At 39.8% G+C, this 27,950-nt stretch overlaps 2 protein-coding genes across 2 annotated transcripts in view; both read right to left on the reverse strand.

Annotated features, from left to right (window-relative positions):
* LOC117911295 (guanosine nucleotide diphosphate dissociation inhibitor At5g09550-like) overlaps window positions 1-27,950 on the reverse strand; it is a 112,198-nt gene that overhangs the window by 40,252 nt on the left and 43,996 nt on the right. The window lies entirely within an intron of this gene.
* LOC117911296 (magnesium-dependent phosphatase 1-like) lies at window positions 143-27,448 on the reverse strand. The gene is given in 5 exon segments (XM_034825606.1): window positions 143-448; window positions 557-641; window positions 643-671; window positions 1,259-1,430; window positions 27,300-27,448. Coding segments are annotated over 5 exon segments (519 nt in total). The 5' UTR covers window positions 27,410-27,448; the 3' UTR covers window positions 143-325.

Raw genomic sequence — 27,950 nt, forward strand, 5'->3', positions numbered from 1 at the left:
TTCATTCACCACTTTAATGGTAGTCATTCACCACTTCATTTACAACAAATTAATGTATTTTAAATTTAATTGGATGAATGAGGTGAATGGAAAAGAAGGGGCATCTGCTACCTTGTTTTTGAATCACAATAATTGGTCAAAGTGCAGAGAAACAAAGGAAAGATAGAATACCAATGGTGTTGAGTGTTGTCATTATGACTTTAGCATGCTAAGCTTCATATGATTTTAGAGTGTAATTGGAATTTTAAGACCATATAATAGGTATATGCCATAAGCAACCACATATAAGAATTACAGCTGGGAACAATCTTTTCCAAAACAGCATTCAGTTCTGTTTGGTGTTTCCAGATGAAGCCGAGTTCTGAGAGAATTTCGTGAGCCCTTGCCTTAATGCTCCAATATTTAACCCATTGCCTACCAAAATACTTGTTACTCCCATTTTGGAAACCTGTCAATACCAGTAGGAATTTCAGTATACCCCAATGTAACTACACACTATCCAAGTCATCTAAATATCAGCAAACAAAGAAGAGGAAATGTTGGATGTCATCTTTACCGATTCAATATTCCTATCCTCGTCATCGAAAAAGAGCATGGAGTTAAAGGGCACCCCAGTCCTCCTATGAATTCTCTGGAAATGCTGTCTTGTGTGACCAACTGGAAAATATCTCCTGGGCAATCCAAATAAGGTATATTAAAAAGATGTGTAAAGACTTTACGAGGGCAATTGCTTATCAGTCCTTACTAGTCAGTTTTTATGATGCTCTACAGCAGTTTGGAACTGTTCAAGTCCCCAAGAGAAGCATGAAAAGAAGGGGAAAAGATTAAAAAAAAAAAAAAAAACGCAAAGAGTTCCGCCATCAACTGTCATTTAGAAAGCTTTTGTGTGCTACTACAACTTGCATTGATGTCAAAAAGGTACCAAATCAGTGACAATAATTGATAAAAATAAATAAAATTTTATTCAACATCTGTTACGTTTTAGAATGCTGTGACCGGCTGCTCATGCCTAGTGATGTTATTCATCATTTCTGAATCTCCTCGTTTAATATTTGGTTGAACCTCTCCCCTTCTACATCTTTTTGGCAATATAAGATAGAATTCACTTACAAGTCTATGATGCTTTAGCTATAAAGAATTCATCAAAACAATGATTCTTTTGGCAATCTTGACCTTCCAAAAAATAAAATACATAAAGGAAATAAAAAAGAGGAGGAAGAAGAAACAATCAAACTAAAAATGATCCTCACTAACTCACCTGGGCTACAAACATTGACTTGATGCCCAATTTGTCAAGAAATGTTTTTGCTATATCCGGAGTTGGTGATCTAGAAGCAATAGCCATATCAATTCCCTTCTCTTTGAGGGCATATACTATGCCTTCAGCATGGGGATACAAAGAAGGCATTTCGCGTTTGGAACGACATTCACTGGAAAATAAGCATATCTACATTAAACACTAATACAGAGTTATCCAAGCATTTAGAAGAAACATATTTTCCATGGGTATTTTTAGGAGAAATGAATTAACCTGTACCATACTGGAATATCAAAGCTTTCTCAGTAGAGTTGCAATAGATAACTTAATAAAAATAGAACTTAAAAATAGAAAAGCAAATGATTTTTGGCTGCAATCATTGAGTTATTGAATACTGACATTGCAAACTATTCTTAGTTGTTACCAACATCATAACACATTGCATTTATGATTAGATAGGCAAGCCAGAGAGGTCACTATGGATGGGCATATAGTATCAGTTGTCAGCATAATGGATTTATTGCCATTCAAATAAAGAGAAGTGCACACAGTGAATAATGAACCCAAGTTATGAAATCTTCAGTTTTCAAATTCAAAAAAACCATAATATTTATTGATGACATGACAGAAACCATCAGAAACAATGGGACATGACAGGTCCTGAATGCAAAAAGGGATTCCCAGTGTTGAGTATCTATCCTCATGATTAGAACACCTTTACTCAAAGAGAGGTTCCAGTGACCTTGGGCCCAGATTGATTGCTTTAAAGAGGATACTTATACCCACAATTGTCCACACATAACTTGTATCATATGCCATTTTTCCTATTTTTCAACATCTTCTAATGCAATGTTCTAAAAGCCTAAATGTGGTTTGAGGGGTTTAGCCCAATGAGGCCTCAATCAAGAACAAGACATAAGCCTCAACTTAGACAAAAATATATAAATAATAAAAAAGAAAAAAATATCTCAAAAAATCTGAAAAATAATGATAAAACAACATTTATTTGTAGGCAAAGATCAACTATATTAATGGAGCCTAACAAAAGGGTGCACAATTGCATATAATATGTAAACAAAGATGCCAAAAGGCCACAACATGGTAGAGGAGTACACAAAAAAACAACATTCTTGTCTTACTTAGAGCTAAGCCAATTAATAAAGGCTATCATGGACGATGAACAGTGTCCTATGTATACTCTAACCAACTTCAAAAAATTATATATGAAGAATTGTTTTTTTTTTTTTTTTTGGATAACCGTGGATGTCCGGGCTAGCTTACGCGCACCTCAACTAATCCCACAGGGCCCTGAAGTTAACGACCGGGTAAACCTCCAGTGGCCTTGAGGGGACTCGAACTGGTTATATGAAGAATTGTTTGATTGCTTGATCCAATTTTTCGGTATTTTAAATGCTCTCTCTTATTTCTCCCATTCCATATGATAATAAATAAGCTAAAAGGAGTTGCTCTCCAAGCTTTCTTCCTCTTCTTACCAACAAAAGATCTATGCCAACTCATAAGGACATCTTTGACTATCGAAAACACTGTCCATCATACTCAAAAGACATTATAAATTAGTTCTCATAGCATGACCCCATTGTAGTAATGGAGTACATGATTAACCATTTATTCATCTCCTTTCACAGGTGGCATTTGTTCAGCATGCTCCCACTCCTTCTAAAGTGATCCGATGTAATATTCTTCCCCATATAGTTTCCCAAGTGACAAAGCTGACCTTCACTGGAACCAGCTGATTCCAAATAATGCAAGAGGGAAACGCCTCTGTTCTTTCATTAGATAAAGATGAACAAAGGTATTGAACTATGAGTTTTCCATATATCAAATTCAACCAAATTATTTTATCCTTTAATCGTCTAAGTCCCAATCATGAATCCATCTTGTGAACCTAGGGTTTCAACAACCTCAACCCCTCCTGACTCCCACACCTTGGCCACCTATGCATCTTTAGTGGAGCTATTGAGAAATACATAGGAAAGACCTATTATAGTAGTTTGTCATTGCACCACTTATCCTTACAAAATTTCACTCGCTAATCGTTTCCCATCCTCAATCTAATTCTACTGTTAAACACCTCTCACCAGCTCTTGATTGTGTTCCACACTGACACCCACGCCCTTCCCTCACTCTTCTAGAGCACCATCCCCACTCTTCCTCCCCATACTTTCCTATAATCACCCACTTCCAAAGGGATTTGTTTTGAATTATGAATCTTCAATACCATTTACCAAGAAGAGCCTTATTAAGAATGAACACCTTTTAATACTCAAGCCCCCATTCCTCTTATCCATGAAACTATTGACCAATTCACTAAATACAACTCTCTTTCAAAAGCTCCTTCCCCTAAAAGAAAATCTCTTTGGATCTTTTCCCAGCTTTTCTCAGTATGACAAATAATAAAAAGTAGTAAATCGGTAAGCTAGAGTGTTTTAATCAAAGTAAGTCTTCCTCCTTTTTATAGGTATTGTCTCTTCCACACAATGAGCCATTTCTAAAATCTTTCCTCCACTAACATCTCAATCTCATAGACATGAAAGGAGCTCCTGGCTGCATACCCAAATAATTGGTGAGGCGGGCACATGATCCACGACCTAATACCTTAGCTAGGTCCTCCATATTAGCAACCCCGCTCATATCAACTCATTTTTCTCCAAATTGATTTTTAACCCTAAGATTGCCTTAAACCATATGAATGCCCAATTCAAGTACTCCCTATGTTCCTTATTGGTATCACATAGAATAAAAGTATTATTAGCAAATAATACGTGGGACATCTCCATACCCACTCCTCTTCCACTAACTAAAAATAGCACAAGAAAGGAAGGCCCCATTCCTATTCCCTATTTCGAATACAAGAGCATGCATCCGTGGCCATAATGAAAGGATAAGGGGATAGAGGGTCTTTGCCCTAAAGCCTCTAAAACTCTAGAAAAATCTTGTTGGTGTCCCGTTAATCAATATGGAGAAGCACGTTATAGAGATCTACCACTTAATCCATCTCTCCACTTAGAACCAAATCACATTTTTTTCCAAAAGTGCTAGTAAGAAGCCCCAATTAAAATAATCATATGCCTCCTCGATATCCAACTTACACAATACCCACTCTTAGTGTTTTTCGGCCTTGAGTCAATGACTTCATTTGCTATGAGGATTGCATTTGAACTTTGTCTTCCCTCTACATACGCAAACTAATAAAACAACATGAAAGTTACATAATAAGAAAATCATATAATTAATAATAATCAAATTAATTGTTTATCATTGTCAAGGGTTTCTAATATAGTTCCTCTTTCTTTCTTCCAAAATCTAACTCTCTTTTATGATTTCATCAAATAATCTTCAATAGTACCATCACTATCACTAGTAGGATCCTCCAAGGAATCATAAGGATATTCCATTGTTCTATCATCCTTCCAATTAGAGTTAATATCCACCTATTCTCCTTGTCCATCCATCAATCTCACTGGTCTTTTTCTTTTATTTAGTCAATAATAAAATAATGATTATACATGAGCTCATCCACTACAATGGCCAACAAGTCCTTCAGTTCATCTTCTCAATCTCTTTTTTCCCTCTCCATTTAAAGGGTTAATTGGTAGCCAAGTAAGCCCTTAATTTATAAAAGGTTTAACCCTAATGTTGGACCCAAGACAAAACTGTTAGAAGAATAGGCCAAAAAATCAGCAATTATTTTTTTCTCCATATATATCTGATTTCTCCTACCATATTTTTCGTTTCTTGTAAAAGCTGACCCATGATTCTTGTACCAAGAATCTGGGTAAATTCCATATAGGACCCTTGCAATCAGATTGCTTGATTTTAAGGATTTTTATTTTTTTTATAAGCAGCCTAATTTAAGGGATCTCATTAGTCATTCTTTGTATATATGTATTGTAAATCAGAATGAAAAGATCTATGGGAGATTATTTTTCACCATGGTATCAGAGCCAGAAGTTTGACTCTGCCAAGATCCATAGAGCCTTCATTGCTTAGTCACATACAGCCTTCATTGTTGTAGCTTATTCCCTCTTTTTAACTAGCCTTTATTGTTGGTTCCTTATTTCCCATTATAATTCCCTCAAGGTCATCTCTTGTTTACTCCATTTAAAAAAAAAAAAAAGAACACAACACTAGAAACCTTATTGTCTTTTCCCTAAAATGTTTGAAACTACTGAAAAGACACCATCCTCTCAAAACAACCCTACCCTTCAATCCCTCTACATTCCAAACCTGACCACCTATATCTACCCATCATAATGACAGCTCTACACTCCAAATCACCACTCAAAAACTCAATGGCCAGAATTTCCTACACTGTTTCCAATCAGCCAAACTTTTCATTAAAAGTAAAGGGAAGATGGGCTATATCATGGGTGCCAAATCAGAACCCAACTCCAATGATCCACAATATGAATTATGGGATGAGGAAAATTCCATGGTCATGTATTGGCTACCATACTCCATGCAACCGGAGATTAGCCAAACATACTTGTTTCTCTCCACCGCCAAAGAGATTGGGATGCCATCAATCAAACTTATTCTAGAATTTGAATAACAACACAAGTATATGAGTTGATGTGTTGAATTCATGCTATAAAGCAACGAAGTTGGTGTCACTGAATATTACAATAAATTGTGAAGCCTATGGCTGGAATTAGATCATTAGCAACACATAGAAATGGTAGTTGCTAAAGACGCTACTAGATTGAAGAAGGTAATGGAGCAAGAGAGAGTACTTGAATTCTTGCCTGGTTTTAATCCTGAATTAGACCAAGTAAGAGTACAAATATTAGGAAAGAACATCTTCCATCCAGCTGGGAGGTTTATGCCTATGTGATTGGAGAAGAACGTCATCAAGTTGTGATGCTAGGAGGCTATACTCCAGAAAATTCAGCACTAACTACTGCTGGAAATTTCAAGTCGATGGGATCCAAAGTAGAAGGAAGAAAACTGAATGACAACTATTCACTTTGGTGTAATTATTATCACAAACCAAGACATACACATGAATCTTGCTGGAAACTCCATGGCAAGCCTCAGTTAGGAAGTAAAGGGGGAAGCAATAGAGGAGGAAAACCTGTCACGAGATCTAGACAGGCGCATCAAGCTGCCACCATTGATGTCTCTCATGAAAATATCTCTCCCACTGAACAAGAACCTATTTTACTTAGCTAGGAGCATTATGAAAAGCTGAAAACACTTCTCAACCAGCTTGACACACATGTTGAAATTCCCACTGCAAAATCCGTCTCATGCTCTTTTGTCCAAACAGGCAATATCGAAGCTTTAAGTGCCTCCAAGGATTGTTTATTGAGCATTTGGATCATTGATTCTGGTGCTACTGACCATATGACCAGTCACTCCAATTTTTTTTCCAATTATACAATACTTTCAGGTAGGCCAAAAGTGAAGGTTGCTAATGGCACTTTTTCTTCCATAATTGGTCAAGGCATAGCCTCCATCACTCCTTCTTTGACCTTGCAAAATGTGTTACATATTCCAAACTTGTCTTGTAACCTCTTGTCTGTCAGTAAAATCACTAAAGATTTGAATTGCTTTGTAACATTTACTCCTTCCCATTGTGTTTTTCAAGACCAGATAACAAGGAGGATGATTTGGCATGCTGAGAGGAAACTCCCTCAAAAGTTGATCAAATATGGCTATGGCACAAATGGTTAGGACACCCACTTATCTTCATCATGGAAAAAATGTTTCTCACATTGTTTGGCAAACCTAAATCTTATGATTTTCATTGTGAGGTTTGTGAGCTTGTAAAACACCATCATGTGCCCTTTCCAATAAGAAATAAAAAAGAAATTTTAGTTTAACACATATTGATGTTTGGGGACCCTCTAGAATTCCAAACATTTCAGGTTCTAAATGGTTTGTTACCTTCATTGATGACTGCAGTTATACCACTTAGGTTTATCTCCTAAAATCCAAATCAGAAGTTAATTCCATTTTCCTGATATTCCACAAATTCGTTTGTACCCAATTTGGCACCAAAATCCATGCCTTAAGGTCAGATAATGGGAAGGAATACTTCAACCATAATTTTGTTACCTATCTTCAAAATGAAGGTATTGTGTATCAATCTTCATGTGTATACCCCACAGCAACATGGGGTAGCAAAGAAAAAAAAAACAGACATCTCTTGGAAGTTGCTAGATCTTTAATTTTTCAAATGAGTGTTCCAAAAACATATTGGGGGGAAGCCGTTTTGACTGCTACATTTTTAATAAATCGAATGCCTTCTCAAGTCTTAGACTTTAAATCCCCTATTGATGCACTTTAAAAGTCTTTTCCTAACTTTAAGGGTATTGGAACACTTCCTCCAAAAATATTTGGGTGTGTATCTTTCATTCACATTCCCAAACAATCTAGAGACAAACTTGACCCAAGAGCTCTTAGGTTTGTCTTCCTTGGATATTCTTTTTTGATTGGAAACAACACAAAGATTTATTGATAGATAAAAATAAGTACAAAAGAAGGATGAGGAATCCTCCCGCCAAAGAAAGCTAAACTATAGAATAATACACTGAAAAACAAGCGAACACTCTAAAAAGACCACTCCTTATGGAGTACACACTGCTATCCAATCAAGTTGTATCACATTAAGGGGAGTCCCCTTAAAAACCTTGGAACAATAAGCCCAAAGAGAAGCAAGGAAAACAATAGAGTTCCAAAAATACTCTGAATTCCTTACTTTATCCTCAAAAATCCTCGCATTTCTTTCCCACCACACAATCCGAATAAGAGCAATGCTTGCAGCTTGCCACAAGGCTATCCCCCTCTTAGACGAACCAAATCCATTAAATTTGATGGACATCATGCCAAGGATGCTCCTCGGGGGGACCCAATCCATCTTAGCTAACTGAAATAACCTGTGCCACAACCCAATCGTCAAGGAGCAATGAAGAAAAATATGATCAGCTGATTCCCCATGCTTCATGCACAGAATACAAATATCAGGACTAAGGGCTTTGTAGGGTCTTCTCACTTGTAGCATGTCATTAGTATTCACCTTCTTGTGTGCCACTAACCAGACGAAGGACTTCACTTTGAAAGGAACTTGAGAATTCCAAACGAACTTAGAAGGAAAAACCTGAGGAGATCCAGAAAATTGGGATAAAGCTAGAAAGAAGGATTTTACTAAAAAAAGCCCTAAAGAAGATAAGGGTCAAAATTTGGCATCTGGAACCGAAGGAGATAAATGCAATCCATCGAGAGATCGCATGAGGCCTTCTAAGTCCTCTATCTCAGAATCTGACAGGTTACGATGGAAATTTAAATTCCAAGAGAAATGACGAATAGGACCGAGAACTGAAGAAATAGGTATGTTTTTATCCAAGACTACTCTAAATAGTCTTGGATATTGGGCTCCCAAAGGTTGGTCCCCCCACCACAAATCTTCCCAGAACCGAATTTTTTCCCCATTTCCTACCACAAACCGAGTAAACGAGGAAAACTCCTGAAAGACTTGAGTAATAGCCTTCCAAGGACAGCGATGTGACCATCTGAGTAATGTATTAGCATCCCAACCATTGGAGTGTGAACCATAAATGCTTAGTATGACCTGATGCCATAGAGCTAAACCCTCTCTAGGGTACCTCCTCAGCCATTTCCCTAAAAGAGCGAGATTCCTCAGAGAAATATTCTCAAAACCCAAACCCCCTATTTCCTTCGGTTTACACACGACATCCCACCTGACTAAATGATCTCTTTTGCCTTCCCCAATCCCTGACCATAAAAAATCCCTTTGCAACCTCTCGATTTTTGCAGCGACTGAAGCGGGTAACTTAAATAAAGAAAGAAAATAACAGGGCATATGGATAAGGCAAGATTGGATGAGAGTTATCCTCCCTCCGAAGGATAGGTATGCCTTTTGCCATCCATCTAATCTTCTTGAAATTCTCTCAATCACTGGATCCCAAAATCCACCTGCCCTGGGGTTCCCACCCAAAGGAAGACCCAGATAGAGTATAGGCCAGCCAGAAGCCTTGCATTCAAGCGTCTCAGCCAATCTTGAAATATGAGCTTGATCCAAATTGATACCATAAATATTACTCTTGTCAAGATTGACCTTAAGCCCATAAATATGCCCAAATGCTAACAAAAGACTCTTGAGAGTCTGCAAGTCTTCCTCCCTAGTGTTAGAAAAGAAGATGGTGTCATCGGCAAATTGCAAATGAGATACCCTAGTTCTGTTTCTACCCACCCTGAAACCCTCCAACATATTTCTCTCCTCTGCTCTCAAAAACATCCTACTCAATACATCTGCTATTAAAGTAAACAAAAAGGGGGATAAAGGGTCACCTTGTCTTAATCCTCTCGATGCCTTAACCCAACCTTTAGCGCTACCATTCACCAATACTACATAAGATACCGAGGACAAACATCCACTCATCCATTTCCTCCATTTAGGACTGAACCCCTTCTTCTCCAACACTTGATCTAAAAAATCCCACCTTACGTGATCGTAAGCCTTTTCAAAGTCAATTTTGAAGACGACACCCTCCTCCCTTGATCGTCTTCTCTCATCCACTATCTCATTTGCTATGAGAACCGCATCCATTATTTGTCTCCCTTGAACAAAAGCGCCTTGAGTAGAGTGGATGGTTTCATGTAAAACCCCTCTTAGACGCCCTGAGAGCACTTTGGCTATTATCTTATAAAGACTAGTGATCAAACTAATGGGTCTAAAATCTGAGATTTTCTTTGTCGTACTCTTTTTGGGCAGAAGAACAATGAAAGAGCCTTGAGTAGAGTGGATGGTTTCATGTAAAACCCCTCTTAGACGCCCTGAGAGCACTTTGGCTATTATCTTATAAAGACTAGTGATCAAACTAATGGGTCTAAAATCTGAGATTTTCTTTGTCGTACTCTTTTTGGGCAGAAGAACAATGAAAGAGGCATTAGTGCTTTGATTGATAACTCCGCTCCTATGAAATTCTGCAAACACTCTCACTAGATCCTTCTTAATCACATCCCAACAGTCTTGGAATACTACAATAGTAAAGCCATCAGGCCCCGGAGCCTTGTCCCTATCCATCTAAAAAATGGCCTTAGAAATCTCTTCTTCAGTAAAAGGGGCATCCAAACTTATCGCACTCTCTTCCGAAATAGGGGACCAATCTAATCCTTCAATACTCCAAGACTCTCCTATAGGACTCGCGTAGAGTTTTTCAAAGTAAAGTAAGATCTCCTCTGTGATTCTCTCGACATTATTCAACACTAAACCCCTTTCATTTTCCAACGCCTTGATATATTTCCTATTTCGCCTACCATTAGCCACTTTATGAAAAAACTTAGAGTTGCAATCCCCTTCCTTAACCCATTTCACCCTAGCTTTTTGTCTCCAATGGATTTCCTCCCTCAAAATTAATTCATCTGGCTCCCCTTTTCTTAAGGCTCTTTGATCTAACAATTCAGAGGTGAGACCCCCATCCTGCTCAATGGCGTCAAAGTTAGCTAAATCATTGAGGATACTTTTTTTCTTTTCATTAAGCTCTCCAAAAGAAAGCTTATTCCATTCCTTCAATTTGGCTTTAACAAATTGTAATCTCCTCATGAACTTGTGGTCTTCCCATCCGTTTCCTTGAAAACCCCTCCACCAATTTCTAAAGTTCTCCTTGAAACTAGGATGTTGCAGCCACATGTTCTCAAATCTAAAAGGTGTTGGGCCCCACATGAACGGGTTGGTATCCAAAGCAATTGGCCAATGATCCGAGGTCCTTCTGATAAGGGTTTCTTGAAGGCCTTGGGGAAAGAGCTACCCCCACTCATTTGAGTAAAGAAAACGGTTTAATCTCTTACACACGGGAGACTCTTGCATATTTGACCAAGTGAATGATGCGTTCCGAAGAGGTGGATCAAGCAATTCACATTCTCTAATAAAACTATCAAAGTCCCTCATGCTTGAAGTTAGCCTAGAGCCCCCCAATTTTTCTGTACTTCTCCTTATGACATTAAAATCACCGCCCACACACCATAACGGAAAAGTTAGACCATAAATGTCATAAAGTTCCACCCAAAAATCCTTCCTAAGTGAGGGACTATTTGGACCATAAACTGCAGAAATCCAAAGAGGTCCACAACCCTCCAAGGCGAACTTGACCAATATCGAGAAAGAGCCTAATACCACCTCCTCCTTGCACAACTTTTTTGAGTCCCAAATGAACAAAATCCCTCTTGAAGCCCCACACGCCGGGAGAATAACCCAATCCTTATTTCTGACCATCCAGACACTGCCCACTAACCTTGTGTCACACTTCTCCTTTTTTGTTTCCTGAATCATCACAACATCCAGATTCTCTAACCTAAGGAAATCTTTAATCACCCTTCGCTTATTACTTGAACCCAAACCCCTGACATTCCAACTGATAATTTTCATGGAAAAACACTCAGGCCCTAACCCTCCAAACCAAATCCACCTGGATTCAATCGCCTATGGGCCTCTATTCTTTCTCCTAGAGTACACCTTAATGTCCAGAGAGCATAGAACCTCTCGCACTTTAGCCATTTTTCTAGGAGACAGGCCATCGATAAGAAAGTCTTCTGATTGGGATGCCGCATTAACCCCCGGACTACCTGACATCAGGTTAGAAGACTTCCTAGGGATAGATCTCTCGGACACCTGGTTAGAAACAGCTCTCTGATTCTCCTCCTCAACACGGACAGGGATGCCAACAAAATTTAAGGGGCCAACATCGCCTATTTCAAGAAAAATTTTAAATTTACCTTGATTTACCGAAGGAGACTGGGAAAGAAAATCTGAATTTGGGAGATGAGGACTAGAGGGACTCAGTAGATGCTTTTCCATATTACAGAAAGGAGAGGAATAAGGCTCGGGTGGCTGAGAAGAAAAATGCTGACTTTCCTCCATGTTTTCCACTCCCAAAATTTCACAATTTCCTTCCAAAATGATTTCTTTACCTCTGGTTCTTGGAATAGAGGGTGACTCCGTGACTGAAGAACCACAAGGATCATACCCCGCTCGGCCTGTAAATCCTCCTTTGTCATCTTCGAGTTGGGATTTTCGCGAGTCCATCTCTCCTCTTGACGTCGAGGTCTCTTCCTTCGACCAGCTCTTGCATTTCCTTGACAGAAGACAACAGAAGATGGGACTCTCTCTGATACATCGTATCTGTTGAGATCCCATCCCGCCATCCACTTCCAGATTGCGAACTTCGCTAAATGGCGATGCGCTCCGTAGGGGAAGAGGCTCGCTGCTACTCCGTTGTCCATGACGGCAAGCCGCGCTTGGAAGGAAGAGGTTGGACCACATCTTCCTTGAATCCATCGTCTTTTCCCCTTGCGTGAAGTCTTCCATCGGAACCATTGGAGCTTTCCCCTTTCTCGCTGCGCTTTCTTCCTCTCGAGACCTACCTTTCATGCCAGAGGACTTCGATCCTCCTAGCAATTGACCCAACCCCGACGGGCCTTTTGACTTACAACCCACAGTCCGACGCCCGTAACTAACATCTTTCATCTCTGAAGATGGGCTAGGGTTGGATAAAGTCTGGGCCTGTAACTCATCGGCCCGACCATCCTCTCCATGTATAACCTCGACGCCGGCCCTCTCATCGCCTGAACGAGCCTGCGTGGTCGCTTTTGCAGAGGAACCCACTCGGTGGAGAGATGAAGGGGATGCCGCTACGTCATGGGCTTAAGGGGCATCTAGGCCAGCGTGAAGCCCACGACTCCTTCTCCCTCTTTGGGCCCTTACTGGATGGGCTTTAATAGAAGTCTCAGGCTCTATGGGCCCGAATGTTTTCTTCTTCTAGGCCCAATCTGCTCCCTTCCCATCCTTTCTCCCTTTTGGCCTCCATACTTGTACTTGAGCACCGATAACGTGCCCGGGGAAGAAGCTCCCTACTGTAGCACTCATTGCCCCTGATACTACCTCGTAGCTCTCTGCAAATTTTGTCGTCTGAGAGACACAACCCCCCTCTTTCAACCACTCGTACCTGCAGTGGGTTGTCTCGGACGTGACAGTGTCGTCTTCACCCTCTTCTCCAATGACTGAAACTGCTAATATATATTTTCAGGCCCCATCTTCCACCTCAAGCAACGCTGGAAGCACGACATTTGGATGCATCTCCACCCACAGCTTCACCTTCATCAAGTCCAACAGCTTCACGGCTTCCCTTGCTACCTCCGTCACCCTCCCCCACTTCTTCAAGATGAATTTCAGCTAGTCTTCCTCCCACAAGTGAAAAGGAGGCCTTCAACTCTAACCAACCCCTTCTGAATTTTCCGGGAATAATCATATTTTCTCTTGGCGACCATCTTCTTAGGAGAACAGGCCTTCCTTTCACTAAAAGTCTTTCCTGCTCTTGGAACCATTTTACTCTTCCTGCTGAACTCACAAAGAAACACCCCTTGAAAGCGGAAATGGGATTTATAGACACCATACCTTTCACACCCATCATCCTCACAATGGCCTTGCCTTCATGAGTCCAGTCTTGGACTTTTTCTTTGCATTCACATATTACGGCTCTGGCCCATTTTCCAGCTGATAATGGAACTCCACTCCTAAGCCCATCCTCTGCAACCACCTCTGCGTATGACCACCCACCTCTATATATGCTTTTACTCATCTGAGTATTGCCAAACGTCTTCTTCAACTCTTCTCCGATTTGATCAGAATAATCTTGCACTGAAAGAATCGCCCTCCTAAGGACTTCCCATCCATTACCTTTAACACCCTTGGGAATGACAATAAGTAAAGGTTTCCTTCTTGTAGCAATCTCGGTGATTTTCATGAATCGCCCTCTATTGTTGAAGCAAATCTCCATCAAGTGAATCTTATTCTCGCCCCTGAACTTTCGTGTAAATCCCCTGGTATCCTCCAACTCCACAGCTTTCTTCAAATGCTCCATCAACCAATCCAACTCCTCCTTTCCAAATCCTACTGATACAACAAAACCACGGCTCCTTTCTGTTACTGATACCCAAGTTCCACCATTCGATCCTTCAAACTTTACCTGAAAAGACTTTTTTTCCACTTCAAACTTTTCAACTTTGCACTTCATCATGCCTCAGTTCATCCCGTACTGTTACTCCCTCTGTTCTATCAGCAACCAAACAACAAACTCACAAAGATCTTCCCACTAAATTTTGTTCATGATTGATATCGATTCCTAACAATTTGCTCTTATTTAGATTTATCTTCAAACCTAATATATGCCCAAAAACCAACAAAATGAACTTAAGACTTTGCAAATCCTTTGTTCTATCACTTGAAAAAATAGATATAAGTGCTACCATTCACACCACAAAAAGGTCATATATGACCATGGATGTTACCTTCTTTGAGAGTCAACCATATTTCACACACACTTATCTTTAAGGGGAGATTGGAGGAATGGAAGATAAGCTGTCAGGAATTTTTCCTAGGAATTGTGAGAATGATGAGGGTGTCTTTCCACAACCGGTTAATGTGCCAAATGTCTGTACCTCAAACACATCAAGCTCCCCTACTGTCCAAGATGTTTCAGCCTCGTAATTTTCAGATTGCATCAATACTCCCTATCGTCCAAAATGTTTCAACCTCAGAATTTTCAGATTCTGCAATAGAGAGGAGTGCAGTAATTTTGATTGAATGGTTTCTAGAAACTGCCTCCAACCATGAAGCCTGGAGGTAGATGCTGGTTTGGTGTTGAGAAGAAAACTTTTGAGATTAACATAGAAGAGCACAAAGGGAAAGTGCGTGGGAAAATCTGTGAAAGAGGCCCTAAGTCTTCTTCATGGATAAGATTTGGAGGGAAAAGTCTATCTTTGTTGTTAGAAGGGGTTGAGTCATGCTGTGAGCTACAGGAAAGATCTCCTTTCAGGAAGTTTTGGTCGGAAGGAGATAGAGATTATACTCTGGAACTGCGAAGCAACAAAGTAGGGAGATTCTTGTTTTGCGTTGCAAGAGATGTGGAGAACAAAAGATTCTCCTTGGCTTTTCCAGAAGGAGGTGGGCTCGTTGGAGGCTGGAATCTGCTCGTTAGTAAACTAAAAAGCTTGGGTATCTCTCCCTTTCAGCGGAAAGGTGCTCTGCCTCAAGCTCTGCCTAACAGAGTTGCGGACAGAGTCTCCATCCCCTTCGGGTTTGTCCAGCGCCCCGCGATGCCGTCTGGTTAGAAGTTGATAAAGAATCCCTAGTTAGAAATGAGGAAATGCTGGGTAGGTGTCTGATAGGCCTTTGGAAGGGAGACTCGGACCGCCTCCCTGAACTCGTTACCTTCGGGTCGTGGGCGAAAAATTCCTGGCTCCTTGAAGGGAATCTCTGGCTGTCTAACATGAGAGAAAACCTCTTGTTTCTGGAATTTGAGTTTGCGGACGAAGCTGAGAGGGTGCTTAATTCAGGGGAGAAATGCTTTAGAGGAAGAAGCTTCCACCTTGAAAGATGGAAGCCTTCAGTGGGCTGCCTTGAGGAAGGCAACGGGGATACGCGCCTTGTATGGGTCAAAATTTTAGGTCTCCCTCTGCACCTTTGGGGAAGAAGTCTCTTCAAGAGGTTTGGGGACTCTTGTGGAAGATTTGTGGCTGTGGATGAAAACACAGCCGAGCGTCGGAATCTCAAGTGGGCCAGAATCCTCGTCGAAACCAGAGACTGGCATCACCCAAGCTCTCTGCAGGTGGTCGCTGGTTCCTCTTGTTTCGCTCTGCAGCTCTGGTGGGAAGAAGAACCCCGCATCTCCTCTGTGCTCCCTTCCCATGGGCCCGGCGCCTGGAAGCGTAAGGATGACGAAGTGTCCCTCTCACGCGCCGAGGGGAGCGTGGGCTTTCCGCCCTCTTCCTCAGTCCCTTCGCAGCCTGAAAAGCTGCCTCCACAGCCTGTTAAGCAGCCTCCACAGCTTGAAAAGCTGTCTCCGCCGGTTTTGGGGAGTGGCGACGCCTCAGACAAGTCGAAGGCTTCTGCCCACCAGGCCCCCGCCTGCGATTTGGATTTGGGCCTTGGTCTGGACGCCTCGGCCCACCCGGACCTGGCCCGTCCCTTTGGGCCTGGGCTGGGGAAGGCCCATTCCTCAGCCTCAGCCTCTCTGGGAATCTCTCATATACCCTTTGGCCCAGCTTCTCCCAGTGACTTAGGGCTGGGAACCCCTAGCTGCTCCCCGCGCCGGAGGAGAGGAACCCCCGCTGAGAGCCCCCAGCTGGAAGCGCCGTCCCATTTGGAAGTAACGTCGGCAAATGACCTCCCCCCCTCTGTCGAAGGCCGCAATCCTCAAGGTATGCTCTCGCCCCCTCCACCCCCCTTGAGTGGGATGCTTTCTTCTCCTTCTTCTACTCCATTCTTGGTTACGGGACCCGAGAGGGAAAGGGGATGCTCTGGACAGACGGATCTGAAGTCAAAAGAGACTGAAGAGACGCCGATTCCTCTGTCCTTGATGCTTAGAGATGGGTCGACAGTGGTCCTGAGGCCCGACCCCCCAAACTTCGCGGCGAAGCAGAAGGACCAGACAACTTTCTCCCCGTGCGAAGAAGTATGGTCAGAGGAGGAGATTTCCAATCTCTTTCATTTTAGCAAAGTCTTGGGAATGCCTGTTGAAGGACACGAGGTTGAAATTCTGAATTTACTTAAGAAATTGAAGCTGAGGACGGGAAATAGTACCCTTTGCAAGCGACGAAAGAAGAAAAAATCTTGCACCACCCGTTTCGAAAGAGAGTTAAAAAGGTTGGAATGTTCTGTTAGCTACGGGGAGACCTCAGGGATAGCTAAAAAGTCCGGCCAGAATTCCTGGGATTTGGTTCCAGTTGACTAATGAGAATTAAAATTCTCTGTTGGAATGTTCGTGGCCTTAATGACTCTGAGAAAAGAAAGTTGATCAAGGGCGTGGTAAGGAACCAAAAACCAGATTTGGTTTGCCTTTTGGAGACGAAGGTGAAAGAAATGTCTCAGCAAATGGTCAACAGTGTGGGTATAGGAAGATTTCTTAATTGGGCTTCTGTGGATGCTAGGGGTGCGGCAGGAGGTCTTCTGCTCCTCTGGGACAACAGAGTCTTGGAGAGCTTGGAGGTAGAAAGCGGGGGGTACTCTATCTCTATCCGTTTCAGAAACTGTGTCGATGGTTTCACTTGGATTTTTTCTGGGGTTTATGGGCCAGTGATTAGCAGTGAAAAGGAGGATTTTTGGGAAGAGCTTAGTGCCATCCGTGGCCTCTGGGAGGACCCATGGTGCTTAGGAGGGGACTTCAATGCTGTTAGATTCCCAAAGGAAAGAAGGAACTCCCCTAGGCTCACATCTGAAATGAGAAGATTCTCAGAGGTTATAGGGGAACTGGGGCTAAAGGACCTCCCTCTGGCTGGAGGCCCTTTCACTTGGATAGGGGGTTTGAACTCTCAAGCTGCCTCTAGACTGGACCGTTTTCTGTTTTCGGACCAGTGGGAAGACCATTTCTCCGCCATCACCCAAGCTGCTCTCCCTCGTTTGATTTCTGACCATAGCCCTATAGTCCTTCAAGCAGGAGGATTCTCCTCAGGCAAAAGCCCTTTCCGTTTTGAAAATATGTGGCTAAAAATTGATGGTTTCCAAGACCTAGTTCGAAGCTGGTGGAATGGGTATTCTGTTGAAGGTTATAGTAGCCACCGCATTGCCGAGAAGCTCAAAGCGCTCAAGAAGGACTTGAAGAACTGGAACAAGGAGGTGATAGGCAATGTCTCTCTTAATAGAGCAGAAGCCTTCTCTCGCCTGCAACGATGGGAGACCAGGGAGAATGACAGCCCCCTCACTGCTGGTGAAGTAGAGGCTAAAAATCTGGCTCTTGAGGACTATAAGAAATGGGCTCTTTTGGAAGAAACTTCTTGGAGACAGAAGTCAAGAGAAATTTGGCTAAAAGAAGGCGACAAGAACACCAAATACTTCCACAAAATGGCCAATGCTAGGGCAAGGAAGAACTTCTTGTCTAAAATTAGAATAAATGGGGTCACTCTCTCTTCTAGTGATGACTTAAAAGAGGGCGTTTGTAGGGCCTATAAATCTCTCCTCTCAGAACCAGGGGATTGGAGGCCTAAAATCAATGGCCTTAACTTCAAGGAGTTGGGAGAAGGCTCGGCCAGCAGCCTAGAAGTTGAGTTTTCTGAGGAGGAAATCTTTGCAGCCCTAAGCAGCTGCTGTGGCGACAAAGCTCCAGGCCCGGACGGCTTTACAATGGCCTTTTGGTTGTTTTGCTGGGATGTTGTTAAATCAGAAATTTTGGAGCTCTTCAGAGAGTTTCACCTCCATGGGACCTTCCAGAGAAGTTTGAACTCCACGTTTCTTTTGCTCATTCCTAAAAAGGAAGGGGCTGAAGACCTAAGAGACTTCAGACCAATCAGCCTGGTAGGGAGTGTATACAAATTACTAGCCAAAGTCCTTGCTAATAGGCTGAAATCAGTGATGGGAGAGGTGATTTCTGATTCTCAGCAAGCCTTCGTCCATGGGAGACAGATTCTAGACGATGTCCTTATTGCCAATGAAGCCCTTGATTCTAGATTAAAAGACAACGCGCCGGGCCTCCTCCTTAAATTGGACATTGAGAAGGCTTTTGACCACGTCAATTGGAACTTTCTCATGGATGTGATGTCTAGAATGGGATTTGGGCACAAATGGATAAATTGGATGAAATGGTGCTGGTCCACGGCCACATTCTCGATCCTCATCAATGGGTGCCCCACGGGCTTCTTCCGTAGTTCTAGGGGATTAAGGCAAGGCGACCCTCTCTCCCCCTACCTCTTTCTTTTTGCCATGGAAGCTCTTAGCCAACTGCTGTCACGTGCAAGAAATGAGGGCTTTATTTCTGGCTTCAAAGTGGGAGGAAGAGATAGTGAGGGGCTGATCGTTTCCCATCTCCTGTTCGCCGATGATACCTTAATCTTCTGTGACGCCGATGCAGTCCAGTTGCAATACCTTAGTTGGACCTTCATGTGGTTTGAGGCGATTTCAGGACTAAAAGTCAATCTGAGCAAGTCTGAGGCCATCCCAGTGGGGGAATGTCCCCCCATGGAATCCCTTGTCTCAATTTTGGGATGTAAGATTGGATGTTTACCTACTTCCTACCTGGGTCTTCCCCTTGGAGCCCCTACAAATCCACTAGTGCGTGGGATGCAGTGGAAGAAAGATTCAGGAAAAGATTGTCTCTCTGGAAAAGACAATTCCTTTCCAAAGGTGGCCGTCTAACCTTATTAAAAAGCACCCTCTCTAGCCTCCCAACCTACTTTCTTTCTCTCTTTGTGATCCCCAAGAGAGTTTGTGCAAGACTTGAAAAAATCCAAAGGGATTTCTTATGGGGTGGAGGAGCTTTAGAAAACAAACCTCACTTGGTGTGTTGGAAGGTTATTTGTGCCGCTAAAAAGGATGGAGGCTTGGGCATACGTAACCTAGCTATCTTTAATAAGGCCCTTCTTGGTAAGTGGTTGTGGAGATTTGCCAATGAGAACGAGTCCCTTTGGAAGCAAATTATCTCTAGTAAATACGACCTCCAGGACGGGGGATGGTGCTCCAAAGGTGTTAGAGATCGTTATGGGGTGGGTGTTTGGAAGGCCATCAGAAACGGGTGGGAAAATTTTCAATCTCACTCCCGCTTCCTTGTAGGGGATGGCACCAGAGTGAAGTTTTGGAAGGACTTGTGGTGTGAAAATCAATCTCTGGAAGAAGCTTTTCCCATCTTATTTAATCTCTCAGTCAACAAAGAAGGCTTGGTTGCTGAGGCCTGGGAGGAAGATGGAGCTGGGGGTAGCTGGGGACCTCGTTTTAACAGACACCTCAATGATTGGGAGGTAGGGGAAGTGGAAAACTTATTAAGCAAGCTTCATCCTTTGACTATTAGAAGAGGTGTGGATGACCTGCTCAGGTGGAAAGCAAATAAGAATGGGACCTTCTCTGTTAAGTGTTTTTATAGCTCACTCTCAATGGGCATCAACCATCCCTTCCCAGCTAGTACTATCTGGAAGTCTTGGGCTCCAACCAGGGCTAGTTTCTTTGGTTGGGAGGCGGCTTGGAACAGACTACTCACCATTGATCGCCTGAAGAGATTTGGTTGGAACATCCCCAACAGGTGTTTCTTGTGTAAAAATGAGGAGGAATCTATTGATCACCTTCTCCTGTTTTGTGAGAAGGCCAGAATGTTATGGTATCTTACCTTCTCCCTTTTTGGGGTGCAATGGGTGATGCACTCCTCTGTGAAAAGGAATCTCCTGGGATGGTATGGATCTTTTGTGGGCAAGAAAAGGGAGAAAGCTTGGAAAACTGCCCCCCTTTGCCTAATGTGGACTATTTGGAAAGAAAGGAATAGAAGAGCCTTCGATGATGTGGAAAGAAACGACCAAGATATCAAATTCATTTTTTTGTACACTTTTGTGAATTGGGCTAGGGTGTATTAAGGATCATACTTTATCGTTGTTTGATTTTGTAAACTGGTTAGCCACCAAGTAAGGGCCAGAACCTTTTGTTTCTTGATCCTTTGTATCTTGGTATACTTCGTGTATACTCTCTTTAGCCTTTTTGGCTTTTAATGAATTTCCTTTATCTATCAAAAAAAAAAGATTCTGCACCAACACTCCCTATTGTTCCAAATGTTCCAGCCTTGGATTCATCTAATGAAATAGCTAGTGAACATAAGAAATTCCAACAAACTCCTAATGAAGAGCTAATTGTAGAAAATTTGCCCAATGAAATTCCAGCCAATGAACTTGAGATTCAGCTCAAAGAAAGGGAACCCATGCTACCAGCAAACACCTCCAAACTAAAAGTGTATTCAAGGAAGGGAAAATCTACAACATCCTCTCATATCCCATCATCCAACCTTGAATCAGGTAATGAAAATATTCATTCTAGTGTCTATAATGATTTGTATTGGCTCATTGCATTGAGGAAAGGCACTAGAAAATGCACTCAGAATCCTATTTCAAATTTTACTTCATTACATCGTTGATCATCTACATACCGAGCCTTTATTACCCAAATGTCTTCTGTTGAAATTCCAAACACAATCCAAGAGGCACTTAGAGATGAGAATTGGAGAAAAACAATTAATGAGGAGATGCAAGCCTTGGAAAAAAATGAGACTTGGGATATGGTTTGAGCTTCCTAAAGGGAACAAAATACTAGGTTGTAAGTGGATTTTCACAATTAAATACAAGGCTGATGAGACAATAAAAAAAGGTATAAGGCTAGATTGGTAGCTAAGGGATTCACCCAAACTTATGGCATCAACCAAGAGATCTTTGCACCAATGGAAAAATGAACATTATTCATATTCTATTGTCTTTAGCTACTAATCTTGATTGGTCCTTGTAGCAATTTGATGTGAAGAATGTTTTCTTACATGGTGACTTAGAAGAAGAGGTATACATGGACACTCCACCGAGGTTTAGTGACAAGGCTTGGAAGAACAAAGTCTACAAGCTTAAGAAGTCTCTTTATGGACTTAAACAATCTCCAAAAGCATGGCTTGGGAGATTTACAAAATCAATTATAAGAATGAATTACCATCCAAGCGAAGGAGATTACACATTGTTTATCAAACATAACTCCTCTGGTAAGTTGATTGCCTTGATAGTTTATATGGATGACATTATTGTTACTAGAAATGATGAGGGAGAAATTCAAAGACTAAAAACTTATTTGTCTAATGAATTTGAGATCAAGGATCCAGGGAGTTTAAAATATTTTCTCAGAATTGAAGTGGCACGTTCAAAAGGGGGAATATTTATGTCCCAATAGAAATATATCCTCGATTTGCTACGGGAGACAAGGATGCTAGGATGCAAACCAACAGAGACTCCAATTGAGCAAAATCATAAATTAGGAGGAAAAATAGAGTATGATATGGTAGACTACGGCCTCTATTAAAGATTGGTGAGGAAATTAATTTATGTATCTCACACTTGACCAAACATTGCATATGTTGTAAGTGTGGTAAGGCAATTCATGCATTCACCATATGAATCTCACATGGAGGCAATATATAGAATCCTACGTTACCTAAAGTCTACACCAGGCAAGGGAATCTTATTTGAGAAGACAGGAAATATGGAATTGGAAGCTTAGAGTGATGCTGATTAAGTTGGATCAATTGACGATAGAAGGTCAACTTCTAGATATTATACCTTCTTGGGAGGAAATCTAGTTACTTAGAGAAGTAAAAAACAACCAGTGGTGGTTATACCTAGCACAAAAGTTGAGTTTAGGGTCATGGCTCAACGGATTTGTGAACTACTCTAGATAAAGATCATTCTTACCAACCTTGGCATCACTTTGAAAGGACCCATGAGGTTCTATTATGATAATCAAATTGCTATAAATATAGCCCAGAACCCCATTCATCATGATCGAACCAAGCATGTGGTGATAGATCGACATTTCATCAAAGAAAAACTTGATGATGAGCTAATTTGCACTCCATATATCCCCTCTTCTAAACAATTGGCAGATATACTAACAAAGGGCTTACCAAGTTCAACTTTTTATACAATCATAGACAAGCTAAGAATGCAAAATATTTTCGCACCAGCTTGAAGGGGAGTGTTAGAAGAATAGGCCAAGAAATCGGCAATTATTTTTTTCTCCATATATATATGATTTTCTCCTACCATATTTTTACTTTCTTGTAAAAGCTGACCCATGATTCTTGTACCAAGAATCTGGGTAAATTCCATATAGGAACCTTAGGTAAATTCCATATAAGACCCTTGCAATCAAATTGCTTGATTTTAGGGATTTTTTTTATAGGTAGCCTAATTTAAGGGATCTCGTCAATCATTCTTTGTATATGTGTTGTGAATCAAAATGAAAAGATATACGGGAGATTATTTTTCATCAAAAACTTATAAGCTTTTACTAAAACCCCACCAAAGCACAACTCATTAAAATTATTGAATATCGAGGCTTAAACCCCTTATAAAAGATATACAAAAAGCCCATAAAGTCTCTAACTACATTAAAACTCTTTAAATATTTGAAGCTTAAGCCTCAATAACCGCCGGACAATAACCTCAAGGTTGTCAACCTCAACAAAGTGCAACTTAAGCCTCGATTAACCTATATAGAGACTATAGCCTCAAGGTAATTGGCATAGCTTGGCCTTAAGGCTCGATAGCCTTTTCAAACTCTAGTGTAATATAATTATCATGTATCATAAGTTTACAATTTACTACATTGGAAAAAGATAGAAAAGAATAAGCATAAAGTAAATGCAACAAATTTACTATCAAAACAAACTATAAAGCAATATATAACCAATTAATAAGACGATAAGAGGCAATATAGGCATAATTAATGTTTGTAATCCATCATAAAACCCATAAAACAAACTTCATAGAATCCAAAAACTTCAACTATAATCAAAAGTATAAATTTCCCACAAGTCAAACTCATCCAATCAATATTACAATACCATAGTTCCATTTTCACCAAGTCCTTGACCAATACACCAAAAGTAAAATTATAGGCACATATAAGTATAATTTTTTACTTGCTTAGACAACATTCATACATATGTTAATGTATTATGTGTAAAGTTCTTACTTTTCAAGTTCATCCTCCTAGGTCCTAACAACCTAAAAAGGAACATTAAAGTGAAACATGCTAAGCACAACCTTTATTTTTTTTTCATTTGTTATCATCCTCAAAATCATTATTCTAATCCTCCATATAACATGTCCTTCATTTGAACAACATATCCCCAATATTTATTGAATAATAACTGCACGCGAGTTTCAATCTTTCATCTATGCCTCTGACAACACATGTAAAATGTTTCACATAAGGTCATTTCTCTTCCTTTCCTCTATGGGACTCATTTTAGTCAACAATAAAAATGTAAAAAGAAAAAGAATTATAGATGATGTTAACTTCTAAATTCCATAAGAACAGCATTTCTGTTCATAGTTTGGGTAAAAAAAAAAAAAAAGAGGGCTTTCTAAAGTTCTATTTCAACTTTAAAGTACATTAAAGAATATGGTATTATTAAGAAGAAAAAAATGTTCAAATTTGATTTTTCTTAAAATTTGTCACCAAAAAAAAAAAAAAAAAATATTCTGAGTGTCAATGTATCATGCCTTTCTGATCAAAGAAAAAAAATGTCTCATGCCTTGTACATATGATATGTACATGATAGGATAACTTGAGATACAATATGTAATCATAAGAAAATGTATTCTATCATGTATCATAACTTCTTTCTGCAACTATGATTGTGTTTAATAACATGGAAGCCAGATCAAGGGGTTAATGTTAAGGATGGCTTCAAGCAATGCCCCTCAAAGATGCCCTTAGCAGGTCTTCCAGAAACTCACAGCTTCCCTGGTTGGAAGCAGGGACCAGGGGGTTGCGGAAGAGGTTTTGCATGGTAAATAGTGAATGCATCAGACAACGGGTAGCTTTGTAATAATTTGAGGGCCTTGTTCAGCAGCTAGAGTTGGAGATTGGTTGATTCATGGCTTGTGATCATCAGATCATACACTTATTCAAGAGAGGGGAGTTCTACCCAGTACTGTGTGCAGGTGTTAGCTCTAGAATGGGAGGAATTGAGGAGGTGAAGAGTCAATTGAAGAAACACTTCCAAACAAAAAACTTGGGACAACTTGGGTATTTTCTAGGCATTGAAGCTACTAGATGCAAGAGAAGAACTGTTGTATCCTAAAGAAAGTATGTTCATGACCTCTTGACAGACACTGGTATGTTAGATTATAAACCATCAGATACTTTTATGGATTCTAACTTACAATTGGAAGATGAAAAGAATCCTAAGTTTGAAGCCAAAAGAAGATTGAGAAGTCTGGTGAGAAACTTGCTTTATTTAGCAGCAACAAAGCCAGATATCACATCTGTTGTTACTGGAACTAGTCGGTATATGCAAACAAAGCCCAAGACAATTACATTGGAAAACTGCTTGCAGACTCCTCAAATATCTCAAACAAACAATTAGTGTAGGTGCATTATTAAAAAAGGTCAAAGCTTGGAGTACTTAGTTTTTAGATGCTGATTGGACAGTTCCAAATTTGAGAGGAAATCCACTAATGCTTATCAGACTTTTTGTATGTGGTAATTTAGTTACTTAGAGGAGCAAGAAGTAGAATGCTGTTCACCAAATCTAGTGCAAAAGTAGAAACTGTGCAATGGCTGATATAGCTTGTAAACTTATATGGATAAAGAATCTGTTGAACCAATTAAAAGTTTATATTAAGCCCTTTGATAATGTACAGTGGCAACCAAGCTGCAACTTTTTGCTAGTAATCTTGTATATCATGAGAAAATGAAAACACATTTTAGTTAAATATCATTTTATCAAAGAGATGGTCATGAAAGGAGAACTTATCAGTCCCTACATCAGGTCAGAAGATCATATGGTAGACTTTTTCACATGCCCAAGGGCATGTTACTGGACCTTTGCCCTAGGCTTGATATTGAGATTTATTTATTTTATTTTTTTTTCTTATCAGATTGGCATTAAGAATATTTATGCTCCAGTTTGAGGGAAGTGATAAAACCAGAAAGTATTTTCCTATTTTGTCTCTATTAGTTATGGTAGAATGACATGTTTATTTTGTTTTGTGATTCTCTTGTTCTCTTTAAGCTTTATGATCATATTTTCTTTCAAAACTAGGAGAATATTTTATTTTCCTTTCTGTTAAGGGAATATTTTATTTACTTTTTCTGAATTACAAGAACTAATGTATAATCAACAACTATCTACATTATTCATAATAATGAATGAAAATAAGCTCTCTCTTTCAACAATCTAAACCATATACACTTTTATTTTGCTTAACCTGTCACTTGTCTGCCTAGAAACACATCTTAAGGAGGCTATTCATTCCCCATGAATTCACATGGCAACCACAGTTACAGTTTCAATAAGAATATAGAAGATTTAGCAACTGCAACATTTTGTAGCAGTTACTTGATTCATTTTGATGCATAAAAACATATCCATGGTTCAGATGACATACAAACAATACAATAGTTCAAAGTACATAATAAAATAATTGATTCACAATCCATTAGAGTCTCAAAGGAATTTAACCCAAATACATTACCAGAATTTTGAAGTTCAACTCATTAAAATGATTGTTTGACCATAACAAATAAATCATTACAATTCCATTTAGTGGTAAGGATAATCTTTTTTCCCTTTAAGAAGTTTCATGCATGTATCTCACAGGCAATGATAAAACAGATATTTTTATTTTTTTATTTTTTGATAAAACAGATATGAATCACTCAAAAAGCTTCACAACCTGGATACAGGAAGGTTGAGGTCTTTGATAAATTTATGTAAAATCACTGGCATAAAAAAAAGATTTTGACAAAGGTATCACATATGAAATCTTCAATTTAATTTTATGAAAATTTTACCTCTTTATGTTATGAAACAAATCAGGTTGAAATATGGACAGTAAAATTCTTCCAAAAAGTTCTTTTGAGTGTTCATAAGATTTTCCTTAAAGTAATTTTAAGGTTAATATGGGTTTAGGCATCATTATGATATAAAGAAATCTCAAATCTGGCTGCAAACATGGGCTGGAAAAAAGTGCATACTTTTACACAGGTAATGAGCACACTTGTGCAAGCTTGAAAATCAATCATATATAACAGTAGAACACATATTCAAAATCTTCCTCTCCTTTCCCCATTCCTTCCTACATCCAAAACCCTAACTTTTTGACATTTTCATCATTTCAACAAAATACCAAAAAATTTCCATCATTTTCAGAACTTAAGCAAATTAGTATTGAATTGAACAGTAAACGAAATCAATGACAACCTTGCCAAATGTCTATCTTATAGAACTTCCACAAGAAGTGGGAACAGTTAAAGCAAAATTAACAGATTTCCAATTAATTACACCAAAAATAAGACAAAGATTAAGTTGTTCGGAACGAATATACAGCAAGCAATTAACAGAAATCCCTGAATTGGTTACTAAGAAAATGCATTTAAACAAAAAATAATTAAAGCAAAGAAAAGTTTGAATCATATCATTAGTTTAGGGTCCAATACTTTCGGGGGAACCAAACAGAGAGAGACGAAGGATAGAAGACAGAGAAATACCAGTAGAAAGGCCAGAGAGTATAGTCGAGATCGAAGACGACCAATCGAGGCAACACTTGGCACAGCCCTATTATCTGCAAAGCCTCTTCTTTCACCCTCGACTCCGCCATCTCTCTGTCTCTCCGTCCAGGGAAATGATAGACCCAGGAAACTTAACCGGGATATTTGATTAAAAGGGTCGTTGAAAACTCAAATTTGGGATAATCCGAACTCCGTTCTTTTTCTTTTTTTTCTTTTTTTTTTTCTTTCTAGTTATTTTTGACAAAAATACCCAAATTTTGTTCTTGTAAAAATATTTTCTTTTAAAAATTACATGTGAATAATTAGAATGAAGAAGAGCCTTTATATAAGAAAAAAATAAGTTATTTTTTAAGTAAAAATATGAAAATAATTAAATTTTTAAATTGGAGGATTATTTCATCTTTTTAATCAAATAATACAAAATAATATATTGATTGTTTGATAAAATAAAAATTAAAAATAATATTATAAACTTAGAAACAAAGGGGAAAAATAAAATAAAATAAAATAAAGTGTATAAAGGAAAATTGAGAGAACACAAAAAATTCCAACGAAGGAGGTGTTAAACTTGGAAGGAGGTGTTTAAGATCCAGATTGAAGACGAACCTGGAAGAAGAAGAAGACTTGAAG

Source organism: Vitis riparia, chromosome 3 (assembly GCF_004353265.1).
Source record: "Vitis riparia cultivar Riparia Gloire de Montpellier isolate 1030 chromosome 3, EGFV_Vit.rip_1.0, whole genome shotgun sequence".
Lineage (NCBI taxonomy): Eukaryota > Viridiplantae > Streptophyta > Magnoliopsida > Vitales > Vitaceae > Vitis > Vitis riparia.